The following is a 23,481-nucleotide window of genomic DNA, read 5'->3' as shown; positions in this document are numbered from 1 at the left end:
GCTTTCATTATTGCTCTCGGATGTTTATCTTTTTTAAACCCTTTACACGTATAAATTTGATTTTTATATTTGTCTTTATTGAACCCTTTATTAAAGCCAAATTGAATGATATTTGTCTGTCTTTGTTCCTCCTCCACTCTTCATCTAAACCCTTTACACGTATAAATTTTCATGATGAAGCTAGCCACTTGCAAAAAGGTTTAAATGAAGAGTAGTGTAGGAGGACCAACAAAGACAAAATCAAACATCACTTAGCCGCCGCCCGCGTGCAGGGTATTCAGTGTTGTGAGCGTATTCATGAGTTTTTAGTCTCATATTAAAAAATATAAAAAAAAAAAAAGTTAACAGTTAACATACACTAAGTTAACACAAGCTCATTAACTTATGCTTTTAAGTTAGAAAGGTGTTTAAATATATATATTAATGTACTATTGTAAAAACTCTCAAAACCGTTTATCTCTTCAACATTAAGATAATCCTTATGAGATTAGGCACGTACTAAAGCTTGGATTCAACTCTCTCCGTAATAGAAAACCACTCACACAAGCCTAATTAGTATTTGTCACCTTAGAAACTATTGATGTCTTAGTGGAGTTGAATTAAGCTATGACTCAATTGATTTTGAGAGAACGCCTTCTGATTGATATGTCAGTGTATTTGGAATACATTGAACTGGACTAATGTAAGTTATTATTCTATAAACTACAGTCATATAATAATTAAAATCGAGTTTGTTTATAGCATTGACTCGCAATCATGAGAGGAATGTAAACTCAACATACAGTATTGTAAAGATGGAGTCCATCTAGATGTTATTAATTAATTGGAAAAACTTTGCTTAAGGCATGTTTAAGATTGCGTTTGTGAGGCCTAAAAGTATATTTAACACTCAAAGAGGTCTGTTTGAAGAAAAAAAAACTCATTTAGTAAAAAAATTAAAAACATTTTTAAGGGTCTAAAAAACAAAAAAATAGTCAAAACACACTTTTAATAAAAGCTTAAAAATGAAGCTTTTGCCAAAAAGTGCTTTTGACTTAAAAACTCTATTCCTCAAACACAATCCTAAACATGCTCTTAATCTCTATAAATTTTCATCACTTTTGCAATTACTCTCTAAAGTTCAAAAACTCTTAATTTAGTGTATCAAAACTTCTAATTTTTTTTTAATATAACCTCTTTGTTAAATCTTAACGGAGGGGGTGTCAAGATTACCAAAATACCAACCTTCTTTCAATGTGATAAAGGTTTCAATCTTGGGACATGTGGATTATTACTATATTCAAGATATAGTAAAGATGGTTGAATTGAAGTTAACTTTATTACTGCGGTAGTATTAGTGGTCTAAAAAATACCTAGGTGTAGGTGAACGAGATTATGCAATCCTTTATGTGGGACATAATATTGATCTGTTTAACGTAGGAGACATTAATGAGATATGGATATTATGGTTCATATGGATGTAAAGTAATGAGATATAGATATTATGGTTCATATGGATGTAAATACTAATACTCATCTAGTGTAAAGTCACCGATAAGGTGTATCGAGAAAAACCTCAAGACTTAGAACTTGTTCAAAAATTTAGAATAGGTCGACACATGTGATATGTGTTTGGCTGAAGTCATCATGGTGGTATGGGTGTGGACCGTAATGCCCTGAATTAATTAATAAGATAAATAGAATATTCACATATTGCTAGTGGCACTATTGCAGTAACTTGTAATTCACACTGCGAAAGTTGCATGTATTTTTTATTTTTTATTTTTTTCCCACTTACTCACATTCCAAAAGAGATAATTGAACACGAGATCTTTAACTAAACAAACATATTTATATAAATATCAAGAGACATTACAATTAGTCCCAATACTGTTCATAATATTACAAAAGTGCCCCTAATAAAAACTACAACTATTTATGGTTGATCTCTACAAAATCCAGTTATACCTCAAAACCTTAGGGCTTTAGCAGACCTCAGGAATAGAAATTTAGATTCAGATAGTACTGCTCATTCTCTCCCATTGTGACTATATTGGTAAAATCCCACAATCTTTTGGGTGGAAAAAAGTAAGTTCACAGCTCAATAAGTAAATGATAACCGACAAATTTTTGTGTGTAACGCGAGCCATTCATTTCAAAATTTTGCGTTCTCTTATTTTTTTTTTAAAACAAGTCATTTCTGAACAGATGCAGTGCTTTATCATGTAAAAACATTTTAAATTCTAATAGATACTACCTTTCATAATAGATGTTAGGTAACATATACTCTTAGGATCAGAATTATACCAAAACATTAGTGTATATATAGCTTATTTAACTTAATTATTATTTAATAATAATAATGGTAAACTACAGTTAAATCATAACGTGCCAGAGTGTAAAGCAAATGCATATCCCTACATTTTGGGTAGAAACATGTTAAAGTGTTTAATTTGGCATGCAGTGGTAGTTTAGGGCTGGGGCTCCAATGCCACTTTCTAAAATTTAGAGGTATAAATGAAAATGTGGTGATAGTTCAAAAAACTAAAGTATATTTTACCTTACATTTTATTATTATTAATATTCTATTTATTATGTATATCCTTTAATTTTTCAGGCATTACACATGAACTATATTCCCTACCACAGAGGGTTGATGTCTTTCACTTGAAATATAGTGAGATGAAGTGACCCCGAATATGTTAGTGGGAGAGCATATGGTAAAGGGTGTTGTTAGGTTAGGAAAAGACAAAAGCGTGCACAAGACCATGTTACAGTCTTAACGCCAATCTGTAAGTTTTACATATGAGAGTTGGCATGGGCACTTACAAATTTTGGTACCAAAGGTAAAACAAATCCGATTGAAAATCCCATCAATCACTATTATAGTGTACATAAGTGGGAATTAATGTGATGGGTGATCACATAATAATAACTTCACACAGTGAGAAGTTTGCCATCATGACATGTTATGAAGAGGCATGTCATGATGTCTCCCATTAGATCAACACTCTCACAAGATATCACCATAAATCCATAATTGTCAAAAATTAGTGTATGTTAATTTGTACTTATTATATTTCAAGATAAATAGGCATATAATCTTACACGTTCTCTCTCTCTCTCTCTCTCTCTATATATATATATATATATATATATATACCTCAAGTACTACTCCAAGGTCCTCCAACCCTCTGATCATGAGCAACGCACTGAAGTGAAGGTTAACAAGGGAAGCCTTCCTCTCTGCAGCTAGCAGGTACCAATGGGTTTCACTCTACTCTATATATCTCTTACATTGTTTTAACTGAAAATGAAAGGGAGCTAGGGAAGCCTTTGTGCATGGCAGCCTTCTTCTCTTCCTCTTTACAACCCAAAGACAGAACATGTAAGATGATGATATCATCAATCCTTGTCTGGCCGGAAACCAGCCACCCTTGACAAGCCTTTGCACCGGCAGGGTGGTCTTGTTCTGGAAACAACAAGAAGCAGCCGATGAAATGTACACCGTTAGATAGATGCAGGTGTTATTGGCTTGTCAGTTGGCCGGCAAAGTGCAAAAATGAAAGCACTATGGTTTATTTGATCTCTTAACCAAACAGGCGTATAAAAGGTTCTTTTTTTATTTTTTTAATTCTTATCAACCGAGTGCATGAAATTGAATTTGGAATAAAGTTTTGGACTTTTGCTTGTTCTCGCCTCTTTAAGAGAAGAGTACTTTTGAAACAATTTGACTCAGATTGTGATTGTGGTCTTGAATAGAGTAATTTATTGCATGAATGTGTGTTTTGTTGGGTTGAGTGGATTAGGGTCCTTTTTTAATTTAGAGTAAAATGGAGAACAACCATTTCATAATCTAGATTAAGGATCTATTTGGGATTATGTTTGAAGAATCTAAAAGTGGTTTTAACATTCAAAAAGTTCGTTTGAAAAAAAGTACGCGTTTGATTAAAAAAATTAAAAACCCTTTTAAAGGTCTAAAAAACTTAAAAATTGTCAAAAAATATATATATATATATTTTTGAATTTTTGCCTAAAAACTCTTTTTGACTTAAAAGCTTTATTTGTCAAACGCAATCTCAAATAAACTTTAAGTTTCATGCATGTAATGGTTTATATGTGCCATGTCATTTAAAATGTTAATGACATGGTAACACGCATACGGTTAGATATAACAAGACAAAATCTAGACCAAAAAATAAATCATCTCAATTTCGTTGATCTAATTTCGTGCCGAATGGACTTGTGGATTAGTCACATATATAGACAATGTAGAATGGGCTAAACCTGATACTCCTATAGTACTTGACCTATTATAGGCACTCTCATAACTATTCTCGTCTTCCTCCTAAGCATAATGCGGATTTGGTTTAAGGAATCTAACTCAAGCTTTGCTCCAACTCAAGCCGAGCTAGAACTCAGTTCATTTTTGTTGAGCTAACTTTGGACACCCTTCTATATATAGCTAATTAACTCAAGCTCCATCTTACATAAATTTTTTTTAGTCGAATTTGAACAATTAATACTCGGGTTTACTCGACTTGATCCCGACCCTAATGGTGAAGTTGTAATCATGGCTTCATGAGTTTTAACTCACAAGGTTGCATGTGTTTCTTTTGCTAGGATTGTAGCATGGCACTGCTAATTTCCCAACCAGGTCAAGCACATTTCATGGCTTATGGCGTGAAGAGAAATATGGTGGCATCTAGTAAGAAGGAAACTTGTGTTGGTTTTTCTTCCTCACCTCATTTAGCTAAAACTGGGGTTGGAAGGAAACAAGGGCATAAAGTGATTGTTCCAGCAACTGCCACCGAGGCCACTGTATTGCCTACAAAGCCACTAACAAAAGATGATCTTGTCGGTTACTTTGCCTCTGGCTGCAAGCCTAAGGAGGAATGGAGGTATGTAATTGCATTTTGCCAATTATATATACTTTCACCTACACTTGTCAATTGTATGATTTGTTTCTGCATATATGTGGACCTTGCAGAATAGGAACTGAGCATGAAAAGTTTGGTTTCCAGTTGAGAACTCTATGCCCCATAACATATGAACAAATAGAAGAGTTACTCAACGATGTTGCTGCAATATTTGGTTGGGACAAAGTCATGGAAGGTGACAACCTTATTGGACTCAAAAAGGTAAATTTTTTACTTTTATTATTATTATTATTGTAAACAGTGTTGAACTTGTATTAAAATCTTTGTATATCAACAAGACTTTCTAAATTTATTCTCTAATATGCGGCTTAATTAAAGCAGTACATGATTGTGGAATAGGGTAAGCAGAGCATATCACTGGAGGGTGGTGGACAGCTTGAGCTTAGCGGTGCACCTGTCAAAACATTACATGAAACTTATGCCGAGATTAAATCACACCTATGTCAGGTCAGTTGAAATAATCATACTCTAGCATATATATATGCATGAAGAGGCAAGCTTGTAAAAAGCAAGTATCTAATGTGTTTGTAGGATCATTGTTGTTAGGCTGCCTGAAATACATAAAAGTTTGGGCAGCCTAAAAGAGGGGGGCTACGGGGTTCACTTACCTCGGACAGCCAGACTGGGCCACATAACTTTCTTTTCTTAGATTGCCTGAATTTCAAAAACATGGAATCCCAATCCGTTCTGTAAAATAATGGGCCACTCTAACATCTAACAACTATTTACTATTCTAACATATGTTACTAACTGATAGATTGATGATATCTTCCTTGTGATTATTATCATATACCGTAAGAGACTTGATGATTCAATATTGAGAAATTATTATTTTTTTTTTTGTGATTTGGTTTTCAATTCCTTCATAATTTATTTGTTTAACTATTAACTATTTTTTTTTTTTTTTTTTTTTTTTTTTTTTTTATAGGTAAAAGCTGTTGCAACAAAAATGGGAATTGGATTCTTAGGAATAGGTTTCCAGCCCAAAGGGGGACTTAAGGACATGCCTACAATGCCCAAGGTATGTAATGTATACCTCTTTTCAACCGTTCAACTGTTCAAGTTTGATGGAAGAACACAAATTAGTTAGTTGGCTGAAAATGAAAGATATTTAAGATGGAATGAGGAAAACTTCCTCATTGATGGAATTTAATTCATTATTCTAAATGAAGAATGCCAGGTGATCTTCAAACAAGAGATTAGTGCTGGGAGACAAAGTGGTTGTAAAGTTTTTACCTAAAGTACAATATTAATATACATAGTTGAATACCACTTTAACCCAAAAGTCTAAGCTAATGGACTAGGATTATTATTATTTAAAAATTAAAAAAAAAAAATTAAAACTTTTTATGAACAAGGATTATGCAAATCTCCTTAATTTTTTATTTCTATTTGCTTGTTATACCACCCAACCTTTCAATGGTGTCATTTTTTAGTGTTGCTATATTAATATGTTTCAGCCTCTTGGGAATTTGGATAACTTGTTTACTGATGATAAGAGTAATTTGATCCAGCCACATCAAGAGATTTTAGCAGGATACCTTGCTAAAGTTGGCCCACTTGGAATCGATACATTGCGTAGAACATGCACTGTCCAGGTGAGATGAATTTTACACTTTCGTTTTTATGTGCTTATATTGAAAGGCATGCTCTTGAAGGCTCTCTAATTTTTATAATTGAATTTTTTTTTTCTTTTATTTATGAAAAGGGAAATGATGCAAATCAAAATTCAAATCTTACAGGTTAATCTGGATTACAGTTCAGAAGCTGACATGATCAGGAAATTTCGGGCAAGTCTTGCTTTGCAGCCTGTGAGAAACTTTTATCCCTATTATTTTTTTACTAGAAAACTTTATGATTCCATGGGATCTAACTAGTGCAATAAATAAGACAGATAGCAACAGCACTATTTGCAAATTCACCTTTTGCTGAAGGAAATCCAAATGGTTATCTCAGCTTGAGAAGGTTTCCAAAAGTTACTCAAGTTCTTTCTTTCATGTATATTAGTATTATTTTTTCTCATGGGATTTTGCATTTATTTTTATTTGTTTAAACAGCCATTTCTGGACTGGCCATGATAAAAGTCGTACTGGCATGCTCCCCTTTGTTTTTGATGACTCCTTTGGGTAAGTTCATCTTGTTTTTTACTTTCAAAATATTATTCATTTTATTTTCTGAGTGTCCAAATGTCTCTTGTTCTAAACATTTTCATATATACATAAATTTTCTTCACAACAAGGGTTATCATCAAGCAACTTATTTCCTACTTATTGTTATTGCATCAACATCAATTTTCTGTGGCGTCCCACATTACTGGGTATGAGGTGTTTTTGGGGTAAACCGAAGAATAAAATCGTGCAGGCTCACGCTCAAAGCGGACAATATCATACCACTTGAAGCGGGCTGTTTCATTTTTTAGTAGAGTTTTTATCTGTTAGTAAAATTGATTGGATCTGATGGAACCATTTTGTTTGTGCTTAAATTTTTGGTGCAGGTTTGAGCGGTATGTTGATTATGCTCTTGATGTTCCAATGGTTTACATTTACAGGAAAAAGAAATATATTGACAGTGCTGGAATGTCATTCAGGGTTTCCATCTATCCTTTCTAGTTTATTATAACAAGGCTTTCATCAGTAGCCATGTTCTTCTTTTATATTATAAAAAGAAATATAATATTTACTAAATCTTGAGAATACTTTCATCCTAAGCTTGTAATTTGGTCAAGACATATAATGTTGGCCATTGTACTGTTTTGCAGGACTTTATGGCAGGAAAACTTCCTTGTCTACCGGGTGAATTGCCAGCACTCAATGATTGGGAGAATCATTTGGGAACATTATATCCTGAGGTGATTAAGTCTTTGAAAAGTTCCAAATTTGCTTGATTTTTGTGCCTATAACTTAAGCTATAAGTTGCTGTCTATCTTCAGGTTCGGATGAAGACATACTTAGAGATGAGGGGTGCTGATGCAGGGCCTTTGGCAATGTTAAGTGCTTTGCCAGCATTTTGGGTAATGGCCTATATGATCTCCTAAACATCCATTAAACTAATTTGTGATAATCGTATTGTATGATAATCAGGCGCTCATCCATATAGTCACAAATCTAGTATTTCATGAGCGTACAAAGCACATAGAAGTAGACTATCACTTTGTTCGTAGTAAATTAACTAATAAAGAGATCCGCATGTGAAAACATAAGACTAATTGGCATATTTGTTCACCAAAGCTCTAGGTTGTGGACGACTTGCATTTATTTTTTCCAATTTGGTATTATATGACATACATTCTCAAACTTGGAGGGAAAGTGGTAGATTAGGATAAATTACATTTTTTTCTATTTGATTTAGAAAATAGAGTTAAGATTATCTTTGTCAGACCATTCTACTTAGAATCAATCAATTGGTGTTAAGATAGACAAACTCAAGTCTTTTATTGACCTCAACATCGTGTTCTGCAGACTTGTTTTTAGGTCGGTCCCTTCCTCACAGTGAGGCTTCCGCAACTCGATCCCATGACTTCCTGCCACTAATAACTTTTGTCGAACCGTGAGCTGTCATTCCACCTAAAACCAAATAGACTAGTTGGGCGCAATGTCAATGAATTAAAAGACTTGAGTTTGTCTTCCTTAACACTCACTGGTTTTAGGTGGAATCGCAACTTACGGCTTGACAATCTTGTTAGTGGATGTATTTAAATTAAATTGTGCAACTCTCCTTTATAAATAATAATAATGTGTTTGGTGGGTGATTATGAAAATTATCTTACCATTTTTTAAGTTACACATATCTAATAGTCATGTTACATGCCCTATGTCTAACTTGCATAGATTTTTTTTTTTTTTTTATTTTTTTATCAACTTTCTCATTCCACTAACTTCAGCTCATTCTTATTTTCTTATAAATGTCAGGTAGGTTTACTATATGATGAGGTTTCACTTCAAAATGTTCTGGACTTGATAGCTGATTGGACCATGGAAGAACGAGAGATGTTGAGGAATATGGTAATACAAATATGAGACAATAAGCAAATTAAATGGTGATCATCAAGATGGCTAACATAACTGCAAAATTCTGTTTAATAGGTTCCTAAGATTGGTCTAAAAACACCATTTCGGGATGGATTGCTAAGGCATGTTGCTGAAGATGTTGTCAAGTGGGCGAAGGTATATAATTAGTTTGGCATGATTGCTTTTGTTGTTGTTATCACTCAAGGCATTATACATCTTTTCTTCTGCAGGATGGCTTGGACAGAAGAGGCTTTAGGGAATCAGGGTTCCTTGATGAGGTGGCCGAGGTGGTAAAAACAGGTGCTTATTTTTTATTTTATATGTTTATTTTTTATAATTAAAAATAGTAGACCAATTGTAGCTATTTTACCTGAACGTAACTATACTAGCACCTACCCGCTGGGAGCCACACAGGAGGGGCTTAAACGGTGGGAACCGCAGGTGCTCTCTCAAATCCGATTGAGCCATAGCCTGACCCAACCCTACTAGAGTATTAATGGGAATCCAAGGCGGTTAATACTAATCATGCATATGTAGAGATTCTCCATTGCTGAGATTCGAACCCACGCTCTAGTACATGCAATTAGTGGAATTTAGTGGAATTCATGTCTTGTAGACCTCAACCTTAGACTATACTTATTTCATGCCAATTTGTTTTTTTGGGCAAACAAATAAAGCACCAACACCACTGCAATATTTAACTTAAAATCACCAATTGTATCAAATTTTAAGCTATTAGAAAATACTAAATTTAGTCATTTAATTAAAACTCTAACAACACTTTCATTGTTTGTTTTAATGAATAATGATGATTTTGTCATGTGTTCATGTTGGGTGGTGATCGATCCGATGGCAGGAGTGACACCTGCCGAGAAGCTTTTGGAGATGCACCAGGGGAAGTGGGGACAATGTGTGGATCCTGTCTTTCATGAGCTACTCTATTGATCAACTGAAGAATTAGGTTCACCAACATCCTTTTTGGTTTATGGTCGTGTTGTTTTCTTTGGCCTTTGTTGGCCCTCCCTTAAACACTTCTTGGTTCTTGGGTTGCAATCCGACAGTTGCAATTAATCAAGAAAAATAAATCGTGTTGTATTGTATGTCCTTAGCACGATACTCTTGTCTAACTCATTGAATATGAGTAAGATCATTAATAAAGAATGTGAAGGGAAATTTATACATGAGTAATATTCTAAGTTCATTTATTATATTCTTATGCATATAGGTATTTGATTTTTATCATGATATATAAATATTTAGATATGATATTCTTAAGGATAAAGTTTTTCTCCAAACTATATAGATTGGAAAAATTTTCTCTAACCTAATCTATTAAACTAATATGTGTTTGAAATTCACTATTGTGAACCCCAATAGATTGGCTCCGTAGCGCCTATTGAAGCGTAAGTCCTTGAGCAACTATAGAGGTCTGCTGTTCGAAGCCCACCGAGAGTAAACTATTTTTGTTTAAAAACAAATTATCTCGTCATGAAAAGACAACCTCAACAATTAAACATCATGACTATGAAAAAATACAAGAAGAAACTAAAGGATTTAAATACAAAAGAAACGTTGAAGTTGTACGCTTTACATTGCGAAAATGAACACGCGCGAACATGGCTTAGGGGATGACAAAAAATGTAAATTTCAGGCTTCTTCTACTTTTCCCTTTCACTCTCACACCCTTGTGGCTGTATTTTCGAATAAGTGGAGTCTCCGAGGCTTTGTGGGGTTAGAAATAGGTTAAGGATCAAGTTTATAGGGTTTTGGGTGCTTATAAACGAGTTTCTGTCGCATTATAATCAATCCTGAAAATTAGAGGGTTACTCATGGGAGGATCGATTGTTTTTTTTTTTTAAAAAAAAAAACTATTAAATTATATAATAGGTCTAAAGTAGATATATATTATAGCCCATTTCTGTTACTAGATTAGTTGTTAGTTAGGCCTAGTAGTTAGGCCCAAGTAGTGTAAGCTGAGTCTATATAAGACTCCTTAGAGAATTGTAAAGGTATCAAAAAAATTTTAGAATGTTCATTGTGAACTTTGAAGGTTTAAGCATCATTGAAATGCTGAGTTTTCTATAAACAGTTTCCATTTCCATCATCCTGTTCCTTTTTCATCCATTTCAGACTTTCAGTCCATTACAATGTGTTTATTACTGAAATAAACTTTGTTTTGAAAGCATTTTAAAGCACAAGTATTTTTATATTATAAGTCCCTGAGTCAACCCGTCAAAACTACAAAATCCCTATGATTTTTTTTTTTTTTAATTTAATTTGGAATTTTTATTTTCTAGGTTAATCGAAATGCCAATAAAATTCCTACTGTTAGATTTTGTAATGCTTATTAGTCCCAATTAAAATACACTGTTTCACCACATCAACATAATAATTTTTATTAATTTAATTTAAATATTAAATTAAAAAAATAAAAAATAAAAATAAAAATAATTGAAGGGATGGCCAGGGGTGGTGCTCCCACCCATGGCCACCCCCCAACCCCTTGGGGGGTTTGGGGTGGCCTGCGAATGAAAGAACCGGCGGTTGAAGAGATGGAGAATGCAGGAGGCTTTGGTAATGGCTTTCATGGGATAGCTGGAAAAGATGATTTCGACCCAAGTGCGCCGCCTCCATTTAAGATTGCTGAGATCCGAGCTGCCATTCCCAAGCATTGTTGGGTCAAGAATCCCTGGATGTCTCTCAGTTATGCTCTCAGGGATATCTTTCTGGTTATTGCATCAGTTGCTGCTGCAATCTACTTCGATTCTTGGATTTTTACCCATTCTATTGGGTTGCTCAGGGAACAATGTTCTGGGCTATTTTTGTTCTTGGACATGATTGGTAATCGCATACTTTTCTGCATTCTTTGCCATCCATTCTCTAACTTTCCTGTTTACCATTAATGCGTTTATTCATATACTCTGTTTTACAATTTCCTCTGTTTCGATTCAACAGTGGCCATGGAAGCTTTTCGGACAACCCAGAGGTAAATAATTTGGTGGGGCATATCTTGCATTCTGCAATTCTTGTATCCTACCATGGATGGTGGGTTTTCGTGACAACTTTCATTTCTCAGTCAACGGTAACACATTTTTTGCCACGTTACTAATTACTGACGTGGTAATTACTATCACATCAAGAAAAACTTTATTGACGTGTTAAAAATAACACCTCAATAATTATTGACGTGGCATTTTGACAATTATTGACGTGCCAAAATGACACGTCATTATTTCATACGTAAAAAATTAATTAATTAATAATATTAATTATTTGTTTTAAAAAAATTAGATAACAAAATTTAACTAGTAACCTATATTAGGTAACCAAATTTAATTGGTATATGTATAATATATATGTATAATTGGTATATGTTGTCATACATTAAGAGATATATTCATTAGCTATTAAATATATGTTTATAGACAGTGATAAATATGTACTCTTTTAATTTATTTTGAAAAAATTATTATGGCTATATCACGTTTTCAAGATTGTAGGAGTATTATAAACTAAAAAATTAAAGTGTTTTTTAGAATATTAATACATGTATGTGTTCTCTTAGTCTTAAGTATATAGTATTTTTTTTTTTTAAAAAAAAGGATCATATCATATTTTTTTTTCCCTTCTTATTTTCAATTTATTTTCTTGACGTGTCACACGTAGCACGTCAAGAAAAATATTTTCTTGACATGTCAAATTTGACACATCAAGAATTTCTTGACGTGTCAAATCTTGACACGTCGAGAATTTCTTGACATGTCAAATCTTGGCATGTCACTAAAAAAATGAGTGAGATGTCTCTTTTAATTCAACTTTTTCCCTATTCTCTCTCTTCTTATTATTTATTCTTTCCCTCTTTTTTTATTTCCCCACACTCTCTCTCTCTCCTCTCTCAATCTCCCACTTCTGTCTGCACGCCCATGCAGTACCCCCAGCCAGCTCCCTCTAGAGGGAAGAAGAAAAAGAAAAGGAGAAGAGAAAAAGAAGAGAAGCAAAAAAAAAAAAAAAAAGCAGAAGAAGAGAAGAAGAAGAAAAAGAAAAGGAGAAGAGAAGAAGAAGAAGAAGAAAAAGAAAAGGAGAAGAGAAGAAGAAGAAGAGAAGCAGAAGAACAAAAAAAAATTAGAAGAGGAGAAGAAGAAGAGAAGATAAGAAGAATTTTTGGGTTTTTAAAGATTTGTTGGGTTTGACGTTTGGGTTTTTGAAGATTTGTTGGGGTTGACGTTTGAGTTTTTGATTTTTCAGGTTGATTTTTTGATTTGAGTTTTTGATTTTTTGAAGAATTTTTGGGTTTGGGTTTTTGAAAATGGATTTTCTCACTCTCTCTCTTCTTTTCTCCGGAGAAAAGAAGAGAGAGAGAGAGAAAATGGAGAAAAGAAGAGAGAGAGAGAGAGAATGGTGTGCTGGAGAAACAAAGGAAGGGAGAGAGAGAAAGAGATGATGTTGAAAAAATTAAAAAAAAAATTATTTTTTTTAATAAATTTTAAATTTTAGTGACGTTTCGAAATTGACAAGTCAAAAAATTTATTAACGTGTCAATTTCTGGTACGTTAAAAATTAATTACACGTCAATAATTTATTGACACATCAATAGATTTGTTGACGTGTCAAAACTGACACGTCAATAAATTATTGACGTGTTAGAAAATGACACATCAAAATTTTTTTTTTTCACGTGTCACTTTTTGACACGTCAATAATTTATTGACATACCAAACAATGACACATCAAAAAATCTCCATTTTTGACAACCACATTTTTAACGCTCAACACATGTCAATAAAGTTTAGTGACTTGCCAGACTACCTAATACATCAAAAACACCCTGTCAAAAAAAAGTCCATTTTTTGTAGTGACCATGGGAATGTTGAGAATGACGAGTCATGGGTTCCGGTATTATCTCTCTTTTGGTATAATAATTTTAGAAAAAATGCATATGCTAATGTGGCAAAACGATGCATTTTTTTGGGGACCAACGGGCGTAACAAAAATCTAACGGTAAAAATTTTATTGGCATTTCGATTAACTCAAGAAGTAAAAATTCGAAGAAAAAAAAAACCTAAATTTTTTTTAGTTTTGGCAAGTTGACTCATGAACTTATAATATATTTACCCTTTATCTTTTCAAAGAATTACATTCCCCACCCCCAAATTAAGCAAATGCAGTTTGCTTTCAATATGAACCAAAGCATTCGAATGCCATAGATCCAACCAAAGGAAGAGTATGCTACCATCCCACGCTGGGTAGGTCTTGAAAGGGTTTCGGGTGGGTTCATGCAGTATCTCGGGCAGGTCTTTGTGGGGTCTTGGGTGGGTTCTGGTGGGGTCCTGATCAAGTTTCGACAAGGTCTCGAGTGAATCTCAGAAACATGTTGATTGGGTCTATTAATTTAAGAATAAGATCCTTAAACTCGAAAAAATTGTTTTGAAGCTTTCAAAAATTGAAACAATTTTTTGAAAATTAAAGAGGCTTTCTTGATTAAATCGAAAATATTTTTAATTTATTATTATTTTTGATGGTATTAAATACCTTAAAATACAAAAAAATATTTTCCAAAAATCATTTTAAACCAAAACTTACAACCTTATATCTTGAGTTCTTTTCCGCAAAACCATTTTGGGCTGCTTCTAGCTGCATCAGCATGACGTTTGCGCTTTTCAAGGACACGTTGCTATGAAAATACACATATGGGGCAAATATATTCATAAAATAAATAAATAAAATAAAATCAGTTTAGTGGCCGACATTGAGTGACAATTTTAAGAATACTACCATGTCTCTGTCGTAACTGCAAGCTAGAAAAAGTGTTCATATGTATATATATATATATATATATATATTTCTTTAAAAGTTTCAACAACCTCAGTACTGCAGCTATGATGGTTCCTCTGGCTCCGAAGGCTTCGGAGAGTGAGTAAGAGAGAGATGGTGCAGTGTGGAGGACCAGTCTGGCCTTACTAACTGCTCTTCAATGCCACTCACTTGTCGCTTCTTTGTTCTTTTAAATCCTCAACATCTCTGTTTTCCCATCATGAACTCCATTTTCTTAAACTCTCAGTCTGGGTTTTTCTTCTTTTAGGTTTCAGATTCAGACCCAGTATTTTTAAGGTACGTCTTGTAACAAGTTTCTTGGTTTTCTAGCTTCTTTTCCTTCAAAGATAGTTAATTATTCATGTTATAGTCTATAAGAGGTAGTTTAATAAGGATCACACTTTATGAAGTGAAGTTCACTAGTTTGAATTATTCTTTCTTCTTACGCGGACATTTAAAAAAAAAAAAAAAATTATTCATGTTATATACTTATATATATGTCCAGATGCTGAAAACTTAGGAATCTCATGGGGAACTAGCTAGAGAGCCTATCATGATTATCATAATAGTTTCTATTTGCTTAAGCTTTTGGAATATATGGTGAATTAACATAGCCCATCCCTTTTATATATATATATATATATATATATATATATATAGTAATTTATGTAATTGTTATAGTGTTTGGATTAGCAAATGTATCATGTAGAATCAATGTTAATTTGCCCCATTAAAAAATAAGGAATCTGTTAATTTTTGTTGAGTTTGAGTTTGGATACCCTTCTACAGCCTAACTCCAGCTCCATCTTACATAAATTTGTTTTGGTCGAGTTCGAACATTTAATTCTTGGGTTAACTCAAACTCAATCACAACCCTAATGGTGAGATTTGTAATCATTGCTTCGCGAGTTTTAACCGACAAGGTTGCATTCGTTTCTTTTGTTATGATTGCAGCATGTCACTCCTTTCCCAGCCAGGCCAAGCACATTTCATGGCTTATGGGGTGAAGAGAAATATGGTGGCATCTAATAAGAAGGAAACTCATGTTGGTTTTCCTTCCTCTCCTCATTTAGCTAAAACTTGGGTTGGAAGGAAACAAGGGCATAAAGTGATTGTTGCAGCAACCGCCACTGAGGCCAATGTATTTCCTACAGAGCCACTGACAAAAGAGGATCTTGTAGGATACTTTGCCTCTGGGTGCAAGCCTAAGGAGGAATGGAGGTATGTAATTCATGCAGAGTGGTATTGTGCCAATTGAAGATGCTTTGGTAGATTTTTGCATGTTTTAGTTACATTTGAGACACAAGTTTGCTATTACATTCTGCTTTGTTTATATTTCCTATGAATTCAGTATTGACATATAAATTTTTTGCATGCATTCTTTAGTTTCCCCTTCTTTTCCTTTGTTGAAATGTAAGGCCATCTAGTGGAATATTTGGTTTTGACTGGTATTTTGTAGGAAGAGGAAATTTATCCTACATCCTAGCCTAGACTAGTATATTTGGTGAAGAGTAATGCTAGAAAGATCTTGTCCTCATTGTGTCCTCCCAAATATGATGTGTCTTTTAAAATCTCCATTGAATTTGAGATGATCATTATTGGATTTTGTTCTATTAGTAATTTTAAAAGTCAAATCACATTTGAAATGACACAAAGACGATTTTAGTCCTCCTTCTAGCATTATTCTTTGGTAAAATGTACCTTGTCTGAAATCTTTTCCTTTCTTGTATCGATGATCCTGGCTTGACACTAAATAATTAGTTGGCAAATATTATCTTTCCCTGCTTGATGAACCACTTTCATCTGCACTTGTCAATTGTGTGATTTGTTACTGTTGTCCTTGCAGAATAGGAACTGAACATGAAAAGTTTGGTTTTCAGTTGAGAACTTTATGTCCCATAACATATAAACAAATAGAAGAGTTACTCAATAGTGTTGCTGCAATATATGATTGGGGAAAAGTAATGGAAGGTGACAACCTTGTAGGACTCAAAAAGGTAAACTGTTACTGTTTATTATTACTATTATTATAGTCAATAATTTTGAACCTGTATTAGAATTTTCGTATACCAACAAGACTTTCTCAATTTGTTCTCTGATACGTGGCTTAATTAAAGCAATGCATAATTGTGGAACAGGGTAAGCTAAGCATATCATTGGAGACTGGTGGTCAGCTTGAGCTTAGTGGGGCACCTGTCAAAACATTACATGAAACTTATGCCGAGATTAAATCACACCTATGTCAGGTCAGTTGAAATAATCCTACTCTAGTATATCCATGAAGCGGCAAGCTTGTAAAAAAACAAGTATCTCCAAGTATAACATTCCTTTTTTGTATAGTTTTTTCTTTCTTTCTTTCTTTTTTCTTTTTTTTTTTCTTTTTTTTTTGTTGTGGGTGAGTGTACTATGTTTGTTATTGTGATAAATAGTTTTATTTGTGTCATATCTTGTAATTTTTTTTAACCTACTTCATGTTTATGTCAAATTTAGTTTCTAAGAAAAGATGTAGATAAAGAAAAAAGGACAAAATAAAGAAAAAAGGTCTGCCTCGAGCAATCTGATCCACCTTCCCAGGGCATGTGGGCCCTACAACTCCCTTCTTTAGACTGTCCGAATTTCTATAGCATGGAATTCCAATTGGTTCTGTAAAATCACAGGGCCACTCTAATTGTTAACGGCTATTCTAACATATGTTACTAATTGATAGATTAATATCTTGTGATTATTATCATATACCGAAGAGACTTGATGATTCAATGTGAAATTAGTATTTTTTACTTCGGGTTTTCATTCCTTCGTAAATTTATTTGTTTATCTATTAATTCTTTTGGTCTTATGAAGAATCTGTATGTTATTGAACTAAAGAATAGACTTCCTATGTTAATTTTTTATAGGTGAAAGTTGTTGCAACGAAAATGGGAATTGGATTCTTAGGAATAGGTTTCCAGCCCAAAGCGGGACTTAAGGACATGCCTAGGATGCCCAAGGTATGTATTGTATACCTCTTTTCAACTGTTTGAGTTTGAGGGAAGTACACAAATTAGTTAGTTGGCTAAATATCAAATATATTTAAGCTGGAATGAGGAAAATATCCTCATGGATGGAATATAATTGATTACTCTAAATGAAGATAGACACAATTTGTCCACCCACACTATATGTCAGATCTTCAAACAAGAGATTAGGGCTTAATAAATTTTAACCCAAAAGGATTGGCTCAAGTGGTAATGTCTCACCTCAATGACACAATATTGTCCGCTTTTGGCTCTCCCGAACTAGACTTCCTAGGAGATCATCAATCCCGGTACTACTCTCACATAAGCACACTTAACTACGAAGCTCTGATAGGTTCATGATTATCACGACTTTCAAATACATTATGTCAAGAAGGGTGCGAGTATACATATGAGCACATGCTCATCCGCAGGCGATGTGGGACGCCGCAATCACTTCCTCTTAGGACCTAACGTCCTCGCTAGTGACCTTCATAGGCTTGTGCACGCTTGCCCCATCTTAGGCTGGACAATGGCTCTGATACCAAATTGTGAGCGTCCCACATCGCTTGAGTATGGAGTTGGGGATCTGCTTATATGTATATTCGCACACTTTTTGACAATAATGCATTTTAAAGCCGTGATGGCCTTGATCCCATTAGAACTCGGTAGTTAAGCATGTTTTTGCGAGAATACTATCATGATGGGTGACCTCTTGGAAAGTCTGGTTCGGAAGAGTTAAAAGCGGATAATATTGTGTCATTGGGGTAGAGCGTTACATCCTTGGGTGCAAACAATTTATTGTGCAGATCAGTGATAACAATGCTATTGTCTTTGCCATTGATAGTTGTCTACTGGGTTGTTAATATGTGGAAGATGTTGCACTTGTGACCTCCGTATCATGAAAAAAATCCATATGCAGACCTTCTTATCTGATACAACAAATGAAGCCACATTGCATTTACATCAATTGATTTTGATCTTTGGAGTTTTGATCAATTTCATTTCACTAAACTTGTTTTTTGTACTAGCCAGACTTCCCATTATCTCCCTTTGAGCTTTGTTTTCTGATTTTCATGTGCACAGGCTTCTTCCTGAGGGTATTTTGTAAACATGGATTGTGTTTCTAGTTGTCAAAATTTGTTATTTTAATCCCCTTTTTAATCTTTCCAGCATGCATGTTGATCTCGTTATTTCTATTTGGTCCCTATACCACCCAACCTTTCAATGGTGCCATTTTTCATTGTTACTATTCTGTTTTAGCCTTTGCGAACTTGGATATCTTGTTTACTGATAAGAGTAATTTTCTTCAGCCACATCTAGAGATTTTAGCAAGATACTTTGATAAAGATGGCTCAGTTGGAATCGATACAATGTGTAGGACATGCACTGTTCAGGTCAGATGAATTTTACTCCTTTCATGGTGAGACCTTAGAAAGGCATGCTCTTGAAGGCTGGCAAATTTTCATAATTCAATATGCCATTCGTTGATTTTTGATGAAAAGGTTTATCTTTCCAATATATGCATATTTCTTCTAGTTTCAAATGGAAAATGATGCAAATCAAAATTCAAACCTTATAGGTTAATCTGGATTACAGTTCAGAAGCCGACATGATCAAGAAATTCCGTGCTAGTCTGGCTTTGCAGCCTGTGAGAAACTATGATCCCAATTTTTATTTTTTATTGGAGAATTTTCTTGTTCCATGGGATCTAACTAGTGCAACAAATAAGACAGATAGCAACAGCACTATTTGCAAATTCACCTTTTTCTGAAGGAAAGCCAAATGGTTACTACAGCTTGAGAAGGTTTCCAAAATTTACCAAAGTTCTTTCTTCATGTATATTAGTATCTTTTATCATGGGCTTCTGTATTGATTTTTGTTCAATTAAACAGCCATATATGGACTGCTAATGATAAATGTCGTATTGGCATGCTTCCCTTTGTTTTCGATGACTCCTTTGGGTAAGTTCATCTTCGTTTTACTTTTAAAATATTGTTCTAAACATCTACATATGTACAAAACATTTCTTCACAATAAGGGTTGTCATCAAGTAGTACTCCTATTCTACTAAGTAGCAACTTAGTTCCTACTTATTTTTAATTGCATCAACATAAATTTTCTATCACACTTGCATTGATAGAATTTTGTGGTTCTTCTCTAAGAAAATGTCCTTTTTTTAGCAGAGTTTTATTGGTTAGTAAAATTGATTGTATCGGATGGAACCATTGTGTTTATGCATAACTTTTGGTGCAGGTTTGAAAGATATGTTGATTATGCTCTTGATGTTCCAATGCTTTACATTTACAAGGAAAAGAAATATATCGACTGTGCTGGAATGTCATTTCGGGTTTCCATCTATCGTTTCTAGTCTGTTGTAATAAGGATTTCATCAGTAGCCATGCTCTTCTTTCCTCCAACATAATTTTTATTAAATCTTGACAATACTTTCATCCTAAGCTAGTAATTTAGTCGAGACATGATGCTGGCCATTTTATTGTTTTACAGGACTTTATGGCAGGAAAACTTCCTTGTCTACCGGGTGAATTGCCAACACTCAATGATTGGGAGAATCATTTGAGAACATTATATCCTGAGGTGATCAAGTCTCTGCAAGTTCCAATTTTTCCTGATTTTTGTGCCTAACTTAAGCTATAAGTTACTGTCTTTGTTCAGGTTCGGATGAAGACATTCTTAGAGATGAGAGGTGCTGATGCAGGGCCTCTGGCAATGTTATGCGCTTTGCCAGCATTTTGGGTATTGTCTTATATGATCTACTAATACATAATTAGTCTACTTACACATTAATTAAGAGTAAGATATGATGTGGTCACATGCTGATATTACATGATGTTTGTTTTATGAACCTGTGTTACAGCTGAAAATGGAGTATACATATGTGCTTCAATTTTAAGACCCATCTTTTTTTTTTTTTTTTTTGATGAATAAGAAATTTCATTAAGCTCAAACTCAAACAAACAACACCTCAAACCCCATTACAATCCTTTACAAAAGGCCAAAAAGAAACACAAACCAGAAACAAGAACACCTGCAACCCAGCAACTACACAAGTAGTTCTGCAGGAAAGTTCCACAAAACCCCATTACAAGCCTTTACAAAAGGCCAAAACAGAAACAAGCAAACCAGAAAACAAGAACACCTGCAACTACATAAGTAGTTCTGCAGGTAAGTTCCACAAGGAACATAGAATAATGTTCTCCCTAGTTCTAGGAAATTTTCCTTTCCCAGCAATTCTAGTTCTTACTTCCCAAACAATCTTCTTCAAAAGCTGCTCCTCTGTACAAGGCTGGCCAGCATGAATGAGCTCATTCCTAGTGCGCCAAAGATTGTAGACAACTGATCCCATAACCAGTCGGCAGAGCAAACACTTGAGAGATAGACCATCTTTTGAATAGTTACATATTTGTATAGATAAGAAGGATTTCTGTTAAAAAATGGTAGGGTAATTTCAATGAGTTTATTCTGTACAGTTTTGGCAATCTCTAGAAGCATCATGTCAATTATATTCTGTTGCATTGTTAGATTATGATAAATTACAATCTGTTTGTTGCCATTTGATTTAGAAGATGGAATAAAGTTTATCTTGTTAGTAGATGTATTTGAATTAAAATGCGTTAACTCTCATTTTCTTCTAATATGTCAGGTAGGTTTATTATATGATGAGGTTTCACTACAAAATGTTCTAGGCATGATAGCCGATTGGACCGTGGAAGAACGAGAGATGCTGAGGAATAAGGTAATACAAATATGATCGAGACAAGCAAATTAAATGGTGATCATCAAGATGGCTAACATATATAACTGCCAAAATTCTGTTTACTAGGTTCCTAAGACTGGTCTAAAAACACCATTTCGGGATGGATTGCTAAGGCATGTTGCTGAAGAAGTTGTCAAGTGGGCGAAGGTATATAAGTTTGGCATGATTGCTTTTGTTGGTGTTGTCACTCATGGAATTATACACCTTTTCTTCTGCAGGATGGCTTGGAAAGAAGAGGCTTTAAAGAATCAGGGTTCCTGGATGAGGTGGCTGAGGTGGCAAAAGCAGGTGCTAATTTAGAGTTCATATTTGTGAACCTCAACCTTAGACATTACTCATTTCATGCCAAAGACTATCAAATTAAGCACCAACACCACCTCTCTACACTAGTAAAGAGAGGTTAGAAAGTTTATTCTAAAGCATAAAAAGAAAATTAAGCAGGTAAATAAACAGGGAGTTGCCGGGGAAATCGCAAAGCATATAAACATTTTTGTAACTACGAGTAATTCTAGAAGGAGAGCTCGAGTCCTCCTTGTGTCCTCTCGAATGTGATGTAGGATTTATGGTGATTTTAAAAGCCACATCATATTTGGAAGGACATAGTTCTTCTCCCAAAAGCTAGATATGGGTTTGTCGGGCCCCTTTTAGGCTGGATATTTTTATTCTAAGGTAAAATGATCAGGTAACTTAAGCTCTTTGTTACAAGGGAAAAGCTATTTTTTCAAAACCACCATTGAATTATGAGGGTCTTATAGATTCGAGGGTGAATTTGAAAAAAAGATGGATGGGAGATGGAGGAGTCTCAAAAGTCTAAACTAATGCAACATTTAACTTAAATGGAAAATATAATATGGAGTTAATGTCCAAACATACCATTGAGTTAATACATATTAAATCACTGATTGCATCAAATTTTAAACTGTTGGAAAATAATAAATTTAGTCATGATTTAATTAAATTCTAACAACAATTGCATTGTTGTTTTAATGATGATTTTCGCATGTGTGCATGTTGGCTGGTGATCCTGTGGCAGGAGTGACACCTGCTGAGAAACTTTTGGAGATGCACCAGAGGAAGTGGAGACAATGTGTGGATCCTCTCTTCCATGAGCTACTCTATTGATGAGGTGAATTAGGTTCTTATGCCTCTTCACCAGCATTCTTTTTGGTCAAACCCTTTAATCAATCCATGGCTCGAGTCCTAGTTGTTGCTGTTCTGTAGCTAGCTATATATGTCCAATTTATGGTCTTGTTCATTTCTTTGGCCTTTGGTGGCTCTCCCTTAAACACTTCTTGGTTCTTGGGTTGCAATCCTGAAAAACAAATCGTGTTGTATGCCCTTATTATGATGCTTGTCTAAATGAAAATGAGCAAGATCTTTTTTTATTTTTTTTTTATTTTTTGGATGAATAACAAGTTTCATAGCACACAAAGAATTTACACAGTTCTCTCCAGGAAGAGAAAAACTCCACTGGACCTCAAGTTGCTCAGCAACTTTACAACTAAGGAAGCCCAACAATCAAGCAAACCTCAGCAATCTATACTAAGACTACTGTCTATACAGCAAACCTCAGCAATCTATACAAAGACTACTCTCTATACAGCAAACCAGCAGCACAGCAGTAGCTCAACAAGTAGAACAGAAGCAACACAGCATCAAACAACAGAACCGCCAAAAGCAAAATGCAGCACTCCGAAGCAAAAAAACTTGTTGAGAATAAAGTTGTATATTGAATCACATTGAAGGGGCTTATATATACAAGCCAATAATACAGATAGATACATACATACATAACCTATATGAGACAACCACTACATATAATCTAGCAGAACTAAAAACACCATGAGCTCCTCAGCTATCAGATTCATCCAACAGCACAGTAGAGAACATTATTCATTTGTTTTCATAAATTGTAAAATGTGAGACAACCACTACATATAATCTAGCAGAACTAAAAACAACACGAGCTCCTC

The 23,481-nt window shown here is 34.3% G+C and overlaps 2 protein-coding genes across 2 annotated transcripts; both read left to right on the top strand.

Moving 5' to 3' along the window:
- Positions 1–3,146: 3,146 nt before the first annotated feature.
- Positions 3,147–10,107, top strand: LOC132173368 (glutamate--cysteine ligase, chloroplastic). The gene is made up of 16 exons (XM_059584844.2): positions 3,147–3,238; positions 4,603–4,880; positions 4,970–5,120; positions 5,259–5,366; positions 5,848–5,940; positions 6,434–6,517; positions 6,662–6,730; positions 6,814–6,884; positions 6,977–7,045; positions 7,414–7,507; positions 7,678–7,767; positions 7,849–7,929; positions 8,828–8,920; positions 9,002–9,082; positions 9,157–9,226; positions 9,783–10,107. The coding sequence occupies exons 2-16, from the start codon at positions 4,612–4,614 to the stop codon at positions 9,869–9,871; spliced, it is 1,512 nt and encodes a 503-aa protein (XP_059440827.2). The 5' UTR covers positions 3,147–3,238; positions 4,603–4,611; the 3' UTR covers positions 9,872–10,107.
- A 4,699-nt stretch (positions 10,108–14,806) lies between these two features.
- Positions 14,807–22,892, top strand: LOC132173370 (glutamate--cysteine ligase, chloroplastic). The gene is made up of 17 exons (XM_059584851.2): positions 14,807–14,836; positions 15,006–15,034; positions 15,692–15,958; positions 16,584–16,734; positions 16,876–16,983; positions 17,632–17,724; positions 19,044–19,127; positions 19,313–19,381; positions 19,467–19,537; positions 19,626–19,694; positions 19,987–20,080; positions 20,239–20,328; positions 20,407–20,487; positions 21,395–21,487; positions 21,575–21,655; positions 21,727–21,796; positions 22,542–22,892. Exons 3-17 carry the CDS (start codon positions 15,693–15,695, stop codon positions 22,628–22,630), a joined length of 1,509 nt encoding a protein of 502 aa, XP_059440834.2. The 5' UTR covers positions 14,807–14,836; positions 15,006–15,034; position 15,692; the 3' UTR covers positions 22,631–22,892.
- Positions 22,893–23,481: the final 589 nt, after the last annotated feature.

Source organism: Corylus avellana, chromosome 3, assembly GCF_965113065.1.
Source record: "Corylus avellana chromosome 3, dhCorAvel1.hap1.2, whole genome shotgun sequence".
NCBI classification, from domain to species: Eukaryota; Viridiplantae; Streptophyta; class Magnoliopsida; order Fagales; family Betulaceae; genus Corylus; species Corylus avellana.
This window is presented reverse-complemented; position numbering and strand designations above follow the sequence as displayed.

Bases quoted from the DNA above. Each gene is read 5' to 3' on its own strand.
- LOC132173368 (XM_059584844.2), top strand. From the start codon at position 4,612: ATGGCACTGCTAATTTCCCAACCAGGTCAAGCACATTTCATGGCTTAT. The intron at 5,367-5,847 runs GTCAGTTGAAAT...TTTTTTTTATAG, and splicing joins TTAAATCACACCTATGTCAG to GTAAAAGCTGTTGCAACAAA. The intron at 7,930-8,827 runs GTAATGGCCTAT...TATAAATGTCAG, and splicing joins GTGCTTTGCCAGCATTTTGG to GTAGGTTTACTATATGATGA.
- LOC132173370 (XM_059584851.2), top strand. From the start codon at position 15,693: ATGTCACTCCTTTCCCAGCCAGGCCAAGCACATTTCATGGCTTATGGG. The intron at 17,725-19,043 runs GTATGTATTGTA...AATTTTCTTCAG, and splicing joins ACATGCCTAGGATGCCCAAG to CCACATCTAGAGATTTTAGC. The intron at 19,382-19,466 runs GTGAGAAACTAT...CAAATAAGACAG, and splicing joins CTAGTCTGGCTTTGCAGCCT to ATAGCAACAGCACTATTTGC.